The sequence below is a fragment of the Scomber japonicus genome, chromosome 8 (assembly GCF_027409825.1).
Source record: "Scomber japonicus isolate fScoJap1 chromosome 8, fScoJap1.pri, whole genome shotgun sequence".
NCBI lineage: Eukaryota > Metazoa > Chordata > Actinopteri > Scombriformes > Scombridae > Scomber > Scomber japonicus.
This window is the reverse complement of record NC_070585.1, coordinates 18,681,792-18,692,430: the sequence shown is the minus strand read 5'-3', so window position 1 is coordinate 18,692,430 and position 10,639 is coordinate 18,681,792. Positions and strand designations below refer to the sequence as shown.

The 10,639-nt window shown below is 39.7% G+C and overlaps 1 protein-coding gene across 1 annotated transcript; it reads left to right on the top strand.

The window, feature by feature from the left end:
• Positions 1-446: 446 nt before the first annotated feature.
• Positions 447-9,032, top strand: LOC128362997 (neuronal acetylcholine receptor subunit alpha-3-like). Its single transcript, XM_053323876.1, has 7 exons — positions 447-468; positions 3,113-3,249; positions 3,396-3,440; positions 3,538-3,647; positions 5,973-6,180; positions 6,477-7,487; positions 8,907-9,032. The coding sequence occupies exons 3-7, from the start codon at positions 3,414-3,416 to the stop codon at positions 9,030-9,032; spliced, it is 1,482 nt and encodes a 493-aa protein (XP_053179851.1). The 5' UTR covers positions 447-468; positions 3,113-3,249; positions 3,396-3,413.
• Positions 9,033-10,639: the final 1,607 nt, after the last annotated feature.

Sequence of the window (10,639 nt, the reverse complement as noted above, 5' to 3'; positions counted from 1 at the left end):
TAGAGCTAGAGCTGATGTTTTAATACTTGTTAAAATGAAGCAAATAACTTCACTGAGATAATATAAGCTTGCCTGAACCTTCTGTATGTAATATCTACAACTCCACTGGTAATCCTGATCAGTGCGGTAAGTCTGATGACAAATTCTTTGAGGAATAAAGATAATAGTGAAAAAGTTGTGTGACCTTTTCACTCATCTCAGTGGACCTGCTGTGTGTGTTCTATCTGAGTTTGATTTTTATAGAGACTTGCATGTGAGTGTTTGTTGCAATTCACTAAAATTTGGAGTGGAGGGAGTGATAAAGAACTTAAAGTTATTTTACTGTATATGTATTAATATATGTGGATGAATTAAATCATTGCATATTCTCCCCTCTGCTGCACAAATATGTTCTTTTTTGTGGCACTAAATATTGTCTGGGGTCACATATTTGAGTGTCTTTGGTCATTGTTTTATGTGCTGCAGATGTTGTGATTATATAAATGTTATGAAGGATGGTTGATGTTTTTAGCTCAGTAAGGTGAGGTTACCACCCCTGAGCTGTGTTAGTCCCAATTGTAATATTTAAAATAGTTGTTAAAAAATCTCTAAAAGGCTAAAGAGAAGTCTTAATTGTGTTCATCTGAGTTTATTTTAGAGTCTAACATACTTGACATACTTCAGATTCAGATAACCCTCAGTCAGTCAGATGCTCCTTCATATAAACTAACAAGGAATAAGTTTTAGTTACATTGTTATTTCCCATATGAGCAAACGAATAGGTCTCCCAAAATAAGAAACCAGACAGACTGTAATCTGGGATGTCGCCATGATATCAATATAAGTGTACTCCCAATGGCAATAAATGGAGAACTGCTTTATGACTTTATGGTCAGTGCATATATGAAATATTTGTTCCAGCATATAGACTATTGAAAAATATTTTTTATGAAAGTCCACTATCACTGTGAATGCGTTTGGTATAATGTCTTATAGCAGTAGAGAACATACACATTACTAATACAAAAGAAGAATACATATCAAAAATTAAAATACAGTTAACACGATTGAGTAATGGAGAAGGTTCTGTTGGCAAATAATGAATTATGGTTAATCCTGCTTTGGGTATCTTCCCGTTTTCAAGTCCACAAAAACAATCACCTCCTCCTAATTGAGTGGGCTTAATCTCCATAAATGCTAGTGTTGGTCAGCTAATTCAGTAGCCTGCCAGCAGTCAGTACAGTTTATATTTCTAAAACTATAAACATAGCCCACACAGTAATTCAGTTGTTATTCCTCCGTGTACAAGTTTCAGTATTAAGACCTGTCATACACTTTTTAAAGTATATTATAATGAAGATGATGTGTGTTGAGGTTGTGAATCATTTGCACATACCACTGGTTTGGAGATAGTTAACTGACTTGCCTGACAGAAAGTGCCCCATTAAAGAACCATGTTTTATTTAGTTGTTGTCAAGGAAACAAACCTTTTTAGCGAAAGCCAGCGTGGCTATTTGTGTGTATGTGGGCTGTGCCCCATTTGTCCTTTTGGTGAAGCATATTCTCCTCCATTTATCAAATGGCTCATGCAGCTCAGTAAGTGCAAGTTTGATGCTTTGGGACTACTGCTGAATACTGCGAGCATCCTTTTTCATCTTGAAAGCAAAGGTGGGAGTGGTTGAAAAAAATGTCTTAATTATTGGTTATTCCCCTCCATATTTGTACCAAAATTGAGCAGTCAGTATTCAAAACAGAGGAGCTGACTATGGATGTTTCTTGGCCTGACATGGCTGGACCAAACTTTCTGTCTATTGCATTTAGTTAAGCAGATGACAGAGATTCCAGGAAATTGAGGCACACTATATAATGAAAGGAAAAGAGAAAAAAGAGGAACATGGTTAAGGAAATATGGGATGAAGAAACTTAGATGAAGATACTGCAGGAGGCAGATGAAGAGATATTTATGTGTGTTTTTATGTTCTTTAGTGGTGCATATATAGTGGAGAAGATTTTCAGTGTCCTGAAGCCACCAGGCTCTGAGGATGTGCTAGTGGTGTGAGTGTGTACTGTCCCAAGTGAGACAACATTTTCTGCTTGGACAGGCGTGGTGGGGCTCTATGTGCCAACCGAGGCACCAGTGTTACTAGTGGCACTTTTCCACAATATGACCTTCAATCCAGCCGTACTAAGTACAGATACACTGCATACACACACATCTGCAGACACACTGAGGGTAAAGGCGTAGCATTCTTTTGATTTTTTTGCTCAAAGCATCTTGTGTTTGCAGATTTCTTAAAGGCTTTCAGGCTTTGCCTTCACCATGTAAACATGCAAGTGAAATGCCTCTTATAAGTCAGTTTAGTCTTTCACAGCCCTCACTTCATCCAGAGCAAAGAGACATTGATTTAAGGGGTAATTTCACCTTAGTTTAACTGAAACAGAATTTCCATTTTACCACATACCCCTAGTAACATTTATAGATTCAGATAGCTTTGCCTTTATGTACCCAGGATACAAATTATCTCAGAATGAAATCTGAAGTGCAGGACTTGTGTCTCCTCCTTCTGGTAGGGAGAACAATTACAAAGACACTGTGGACATGTTCTTACACTATAGACTCCGCCGTAGTTTACTTTGTTGCTAGATGCAGTTAAATAGTTCTGAGTGTCACACAACACCCACGAAATGACTTATTTCATCCGAATTAGATCCATTCGGTCTGACAACATTTGGAAAGTCTAGTAGAGCCACATGATTAAATTATTTTATCCTCATTAAAGTTAATAGAGACCTAACCAGAAGTTAGCTGGCTAGGCGGGTGGAAGTCTCCAGTGTGCATGCTCTGCCCATACAGCATGAGCAGTATGCATTCAGCTGGCCAGTATGGGAATGTCAAACCCAACAAATTTTAAAACTCAAAGATTTATCTGGCAATGATAGGTTTGTCAGCATTGTGTGAACAACATTTGAACTTTTCTAATATAATTCAATTTTGTCGGGGAGTAAACTACATCTTTAGTCATTGCTGCATTTGATAAATGACAATGTTTACCTTTCCCTTAACATTTTCTTTTGCAATTTTAATTGTTCTTCTTTTCTTCCCATTTCTTTATCTACTGTCTCTCATTAGGCTGTTTTTCATCTAAGGCAGAGGACAGATTATTTCGGAGGTTGTTCCGCAGGTACAACCAGTTCATCCGACCAGTGGAGAATGTATCTGATCCAGTCACAGTGGAGTTCGAGGTGTCCATATCTCAACTAGTCAAAGTGGTAAGAGAAATATAGAGAATGAATATAAACACTTGTTCTCTCTAAACAGATAAATTATGTGTATTATTATGTTTTTATAGGCACGTAATTTAAGTTCCTGATCCCTTGTCTGCTAATTTGCCTTTTTTTGCCATTTGTCCTCACAGGATGAGGTCAATCAAATTATGGAAACCAATCTGTGGCTGAGACATGTAAGCAATGTTCATGTCCCATCTTTTATGTGTTGTCTTCAAATTATTTGTTTCAATGAATTATGAAAATTCTTAATTGTTTCTATCTGTTTTTTAGGTCTGGAATGACTACAAACTGAGATGGACTCCTGTTGAATACGATGGCATTGAGTTCATACGAGTTCCATCTAATAAGATTTGGAGGCCAGACATTGTTTTGTACAACAAGTAAGTTTGAGTGCACAAATGTTCAGAGGTAAAAAGCGCTGGACAGTATGTCATACATATATGTCAGTCCAACCCATGTATTAAAGGTTGAATATGTAGAATATTTATTAAAAGCTATATTTTTAAAAAAATAATACAGCCACGGGGCGTTTTGAGGAGTACAGAATGAAAGTATTGCTTTTCCATAAAAAAAAATATTTAGTCTGAATTAATATTTTTAAAATTTTTTGACGGTTTGACAATGACGTTCTAACACGTTCTGTGTACATTGTACCAGCCAATTAGCAGCCGGGATTGCGGGTTGCCAGGGTTGTCTGTTGTTCCAGCGCAGCTACTGTAGGCTGGCACTGGGTGAAATGGAGTTGTAAACAAGTAGAGCCGTGTTGGACTTACTAAAACCAGCGTTTTTTGCTCTCAAATACAACTTTTCATCACAAAACTTCGAAGGTAAGACAGAATATCTGTTAGTCGCTGTAAATAAGTGGTTGTTTACCTTTGTATTCTTTGGCTGCTGGTTCACTGAGTTTTTAGCGCAATAATAGTGGTACTGTTGAACTCGCCAGGGTCTTAGCTTTCATATGAGATGCTATTTGTTTGTGTACCATGAAGTATTAAAACGGTAGCAATGGAAATGTGGAGAGTGGGTTGACTTTCTGACGCTATTCGGATTTTGACATTTGATCATTAACCTCTTAACGCACGCTGTTCCGTTCACGGGACGGGACGGATGTTAGGAGGTAGCCACACGTTCTTCTGAATGTTTTAAACACCAACCCTTAAACATATATATTCATGCCGTACATTGTTGGAAAGCTTAGATTGTTCTGATTCATTCAAGACCACTCACGACTTATATGGTTGCTCACAGCCGTAATAGTATTAGCGATTAGCTCGGCTAGCCACTCAGCTAAGTGAGAAAAGCTATAATGCCTACATACCTTCAAAGTCTTCCCTTTATCCACAACGATCATCTTATGACACAGGACTTTCTGTACAGCTCGCCAAGTATCCATTCTTGTGAAATATGAAATCCGTTTCCATAAAACCGGAATATTTTCCTCAATATGTCCATGTATTTAGTCCAACACGTAATGTAATAACACAAATAACAAACCATATACGGTCCGTTTACGTCATTTCCTGACCTGCGCGTCCATTTCAGACTACACGTGACTAGATGTTTACGACCGTGAGCCTCTCCTGCTTCTGACGACACCACACACAAGCCAATCGGTGTTTAGGATTAGGCAGTACATGCAGAGACATTGCTGCTACTCCCATAGACATATGTCTATGGCTACTCCCACTGGCGTTACAATGTAATGTACCTCGGTGGTTTCAAGTCAGTTACAGCGAGGGTATGTTCTGTTTTCAAAATAAAAGCACCAACTCTATCGTTATGGTTTTCTTAATAATAAAAGGCAACGGGTGTTTTATTTTGTGAAAATGACCGGAAGTGCGTTACTCGCTACGGCTAACTTGAGTGGCTCCGAATTCGCAGGAACAAAACTTTAAGCAGGTGTTATTTGGACAAATTAGCGTCACATTGTGGATCTAAAGGGCTACTTTCTCACCTAAAAAGGTTAGACATGTGGATAAAGTGGTATATTTATTTAGGAGTTAGAGCTAAAATAAAATCCGGCACCGGACCTGGCAACCCGACTGCTGGAATTACTTTTTGGTTGTTGCGACTACGATCTCGAGACATTAGATGGCGTTGTTCTGCTTGTTCTTCTACATATTTTACCTTTAATGGACTTGGACTGCAGGAGGACATCAAAATAATGCAACTCCACCAACTATTTATCAAATAACGTACCTAATCTGTACAAAAAAATTTGTACAAACTGCTGTGAAGGTTTTGAGACTTGGCTATAGCGACAACATCAAAGCTGTTGCAATGAATGTCATCGACATCAGCTGTGACATGCTTTCATGTAGTGCGTCACTTTTCTGTGCAAAGCTAGATGATGTGTGTCATGTGTGTCACGTCTGTTTCCCTTTTTGGCATTGAGGCTGTTTCAGCTGAATTTAAATGAGCATCACCCATCAATAGGCACCCACTTAGTACTGTCCATCCCTGCATGCCCTGCATATTTCTACAACATATCTGCTGTGTTAACCATCAGCTGGTCCTGACACATAACTAGGCAGTACCACATTTAATAACTTGCTCACTTTTTCCACTCTTTCTTATTCTTCCTCTGAAATGCTAATGCTATTTCAGTTATTTATGCTCACCATCTTCTGACCTTTCTATTTAAATGTTGTAATGGCCTTTAAGTGAAATGGCATTTACATCTTCTTGAAAATGCTCTCCCACAGTGCTGTAGGTGATTTCTTAGTGGAAGACAAGACCAAGGCTCTGTTGAAGTTTGATGGCACCATCACCTGGGTTCCTCCAGCTATTTTTAAATCCTCCTGCCCGATGGACATCACCTATTTCCCCTTTGACTACCAAAACTGCTCCATGAAGTTTGGTTCCTGGACCTATGACAAGGCCAAGATTGACCTGGTGCTCATTGGCTCAAAGGTCAGAGGAAAAGTCAGAGGGACATGACACATTTGCAACCCAATATGTATATATTTTTTTTTAATTTTTGGTCATTTTTTGTAATATCCTTGCAATCATAAAGATATTAGCAGAAACATTTTAGTACTGCTCCAAAAAATACCTTTTTTTATGTGATCACATCTTCTAAAGGGGCAATTTTCAAACTATCAGTGTGTTTTCTCCCTTTAAACTGATTTGGTTTTAGTAAAATACACAGAAAATGTAGCTAAAAAAAATCATACCAATAAATTCACTTTACATCTGCATTTCCCCAGGTGAACCTGAAGGACTTCTGGGAAAGTGGAGAGTGGGAGATCATTGATGCACCAGGTTACAAGCACGATATCAAGTATAACTGCTGTGAGGAGATCTACCCGGACATCACCTACTCCTTCTACATCCGTCGCCTGCCACTCTTCTACACCATTAACCTCATCATCCCCTGCCTCCTCATCTCCTTCCTCACAGTGTTGGTCTTCTATCTTCCATCTGACTGTGGGGAGAAGGTCACTCTGTGTATCTCTGTCCTTCTCTCCCTCACTGTGTTCTTGCTGGTCATCACTGAGACTATCCCTTCAACGTCACTTGTCATCCCTCTGATTGGCGAGTACCTCCTCTTTACCATGATTTTTGTCACGCTCAGTATTGTCATCACTGTCTTTGTGCTGAATGTCCACTACCGCACCCCCATGACTCACACAATGCCAGAGTGGGTGAGGGCAGTGTTCCTTGGGGTGCTACCCAGGGTGATGTTGATGAGGCGGCCTATCGACCAGGGCTGCTCCTCTTCTGCCAGTATCACAGGAGGCACAGGAGGAGCAGGAGGAGGGAGCAGTGGAGGGAACAAGAAGAGAAAGAACAGTCTCGGGGCAGGAAGTGGAACTGGAAGCGTAAGCGTTGGAGGTATCACTGGGGGTGTACCGTGTCCAGCGCTGGATGGTGGCACAGGGGGAGGAGGAGCCACCTCAGCTGGTGGCTCCATGAACTGTGTGGAGTATGGTGAAATGAACCGTGAAATGAACCGGGATATGAACAGAAGGTGCCCCTACAGAGGCAAGGAGGTACCGACTCCTGTCCCTCCCCCAATTGTGCCCCCTCCTCCCCAGGCACCCCAGACCCAGGGGCCACAGGAGTCAGAGTTGCCCAAAGTACCTAGGCCCCTAAGTGCCCCATCACCGGTGAATGCTGTGGTTGCCTTCTCCGTGGTGTCACCAGAGATCAAACAGGCCATCGAGAGCGTGAAATATATCGCTGAGAACATGAGGACTCGCAACAAAGCCAAAGAGGTAATATAATAATATTTCTAGAAAAGCATGGTAATTTTTAAGAAAATAAGATTTAATCCCGAGATTGATTGATTGGTGTGTTAAAGCCAAAACCTGTAATATTTCTTAATTAATAACAATATTTTTTATCATGATATGTGTCTGTCTGGCACTCTATCCTGACAGTTGATGTTAATATTGTCACCTTATTATGTTACTAATAATACTACATTTTTGTTTATATTTTCATTTAACTCTAAAAACATGCTAAGCAACTTCATAAAGTGACACTAGAGTGTGTTTTGTGAATGCTGCTGTATTTTTAATATGTGAAAAGTATTGTTTTCCATTTTAGATGAGAATTTTCTAAGTATCTAGGTTGGAAATTTCTAATTTGCTAACGCTACTAAAACATATTCTGCTTACCAGCTCTTAGAGAGGTACATAAACAGAAGACCATTAACTTCAAACCAAGTCTCAACCCTAACACCCCAACATAGTTAGCATTGTGGAAACCAGATTTTTATTCCCAGATCATAGATGAGTCCCCATATGTGATGATATGAATATAGGGTTCCCACTATGTTCATAGAACTCATAAGACACACACGTTGTCCTAGGTCACTTTTGGGGACATTACATAGACTTATGCTAATTTCCACACGCACGCATGCACGCGCGCATACACACACAAAAGCTAGAGCATACTGTATGTGTGTTATTTCTGGTAGTTTATAGCTAGCTTGGTAAATGGTGCTGAAACCATTTACATGGGGCTATAAAAGGAGGGTAAAGCTGCTTGTTTGCTGCAGTCGGAAGGCTTTGTGTATGCCTTCCTCAAACTCTGTATGGTCCTGATATGTTTGTTGCTTCATCTCCATCTTTTCTTAGCAAAGGGCTGATCTTTCTTTGATGCATGCAGAATAGCCATACTGCCTCTTCTATAAGCACACAATGGCATTATGGCCACTGCAGCCATTATCCAATTGTTCACACCTGACTGATCAAGGAACACTTATAAACAGCATGCCACACACACACACACACACACACACACACACACACACACACACACACACACACACACACACACACACACACACACACACATTGTTCGTACAAATGAACACAGTAACCACACAGAGACAAGGTAGCAAATACTGGTGGTTCTCTCTGCTTGTCTTACACAGAAACACACACATCTCTTAGTCATACAACTGTAGTATTGAAACAGTGACAGTGGATGTGATTATTTGGGTAATTGTGTAAAATATCGCAATTACCATTAAGGAAAGGTCACTGGGAATCTTTTAGGGAGGTGAGAGAGAAAAATGCTTTTGCATATTTTGCAATTTGTGTGCCCTGAATATTTTGTACATTCTCTCTCTCGCACACATATTTCAGAGTAAGTATCTAAATTGTCGCCTTTCCTCTCTTTAGGTGGAGGATGACTGGAAGTACGTCGCCATGGTCATAGATAGGATCTTCCTATGGGTTTTTGTGACAGTGTGTGTGCTGGGAACTCTGGGACTCTTCCTTCAGCCAGTCATCAACTTCTTAAAATGAGACACTTGTCGTTGCCCCCCCCCCCCCCCCCCCCTCTCTCTTTGTCTATTTCTGTAACCCACTTGAATTACTGTGGGAATTTTCCCTCCTGCAGCTCTTTCACATCAAATACTGGACTGTCTTTATTTTTTCTTTTCCATCTTTTTCCCCCTCCTCTTTCCCTATCTTGTTCTTCTTCTGGACTTTATCACAAGCCATCACTTCTTAGCCCTCAGCCGTCTGTTTCCTCACATGCCCTACCCAGATTACCGAAATCATCCTTTGCCTTATCCCATCAACGTGCATGCACTTCTCATCTGCTCTCCTTTCTTTTCCTTTTTCTATTTTTCTCATCTCCTTTGCCATGCTATGACCTTCCACTGCCTACAGCTTATCTCTTTCCTCCAATGTCATCTTCATCTCACCCACTTTGTCCATTCTACTCTCGATCTATGTGCTTTATTAACATTGTCCACTAAGTCATTGTTGTACAGTCTGTAAATTTTTTATTGTTATTGCTATAAAAAGCATTGAGATCTTTCAGATTCTGAAGATATACATTGAGAGTTTTGAGAGTAAGTGCAATAAAGACAATACGCTTTGGAGAAATGTGGTACAGTATGTCCTATAATTTCAAAGTTGAAGATTAATAATTATTTTTAAAATACCTGCAATCATCATTCTTGTGTCCCTGTACAAACCTCTAAAGTAATGTGTGACCCCTGAGAAGGACACTGGCTATGGCTGCACACACATGACGATGTGTTTTCCACTTGTGGTCACAGTAGTATAATTATGCATCACGCATGAATTCACAACAGTGCAGATGACCAATGTATAGAAACACTTTGAATTGCACGATGTAAGTTCAACTTGTAAAAAGACTTAAAATGGCCAAACTGCCTCAAGTCATTTATAACAATAAAGAAGGTCTTGGACTTAAACTGTGTGGAGTTTGCATGTTCTCCCTGCGTTTGTGTGGGTTCTCTCTAGTGCTCTGTTTCCGTCAAGCAGTCCTAAACATGCAGGTTAGGTGAAATTGAGACTGCATGCTAGGATTGCTCCCAAGAATCTTAACAGCATAAAAGGATGTAGAAATGGGATGGATGAATGAATGGGTGTTGAAAACAAAAGAAAGTAGATGGAAATGGACAAAAGACATTGTTTAAATATTTGTAAAATCAAAGAGGAAGAATCTCAGAGCAAATATATATCAAATATCACAGATCAGTTTCACATTAAATACCTACTAATAAGATTGTCTGTTAATGTCTGTTACCATGTTGCTACCCTGCTTGAGAATGAAGGCTCTCTGACCTGGTGTGTAATTGCATCAATGTATGTCTGTATGTGTACAGAAAATGACACCAGGTAAAGGGAGACGGAGAGATGATGCAGAGTGAAGAGAGGAATGAGAAAGAATTGTAGTGAAATTATATGAAACCATAGTGTATTTATACTTAACGTAATAAGTCAGTAGACAGGATCACTGGCTGCTTGTAAGCAAAATTAAATTGTTGAATCTTTCACATTGTGGAAAGCCCATATGCAGACATGGTGTAATGTCCTACTGTACAGTATGTTCCATGTTATGTTCCAAATATGTCAAAGACAGGTTTTGGATAATT

Coding starts and splice junctions, on each gene's coding strand:
- LOC128362997 (XM_053323876.1), top strand. CDS start 3,414: ATGGAAACCAATCTGTGGCTGAGACAT. Junction 3,648..5,972: donor GACATTGTTTTGTACAACAA/GTAAGTTTGAGT, acceptor GCTCTCCCACAG/TGCTGTAGGTGATTTCTTAG. Junction 7,488..8,906: donor CTCGCAACAAAGCCAAAGAG/GTAATATAATAA, acceptor TCCTCTCTTTAG/GTGGAGGATGACTGGAAGTA.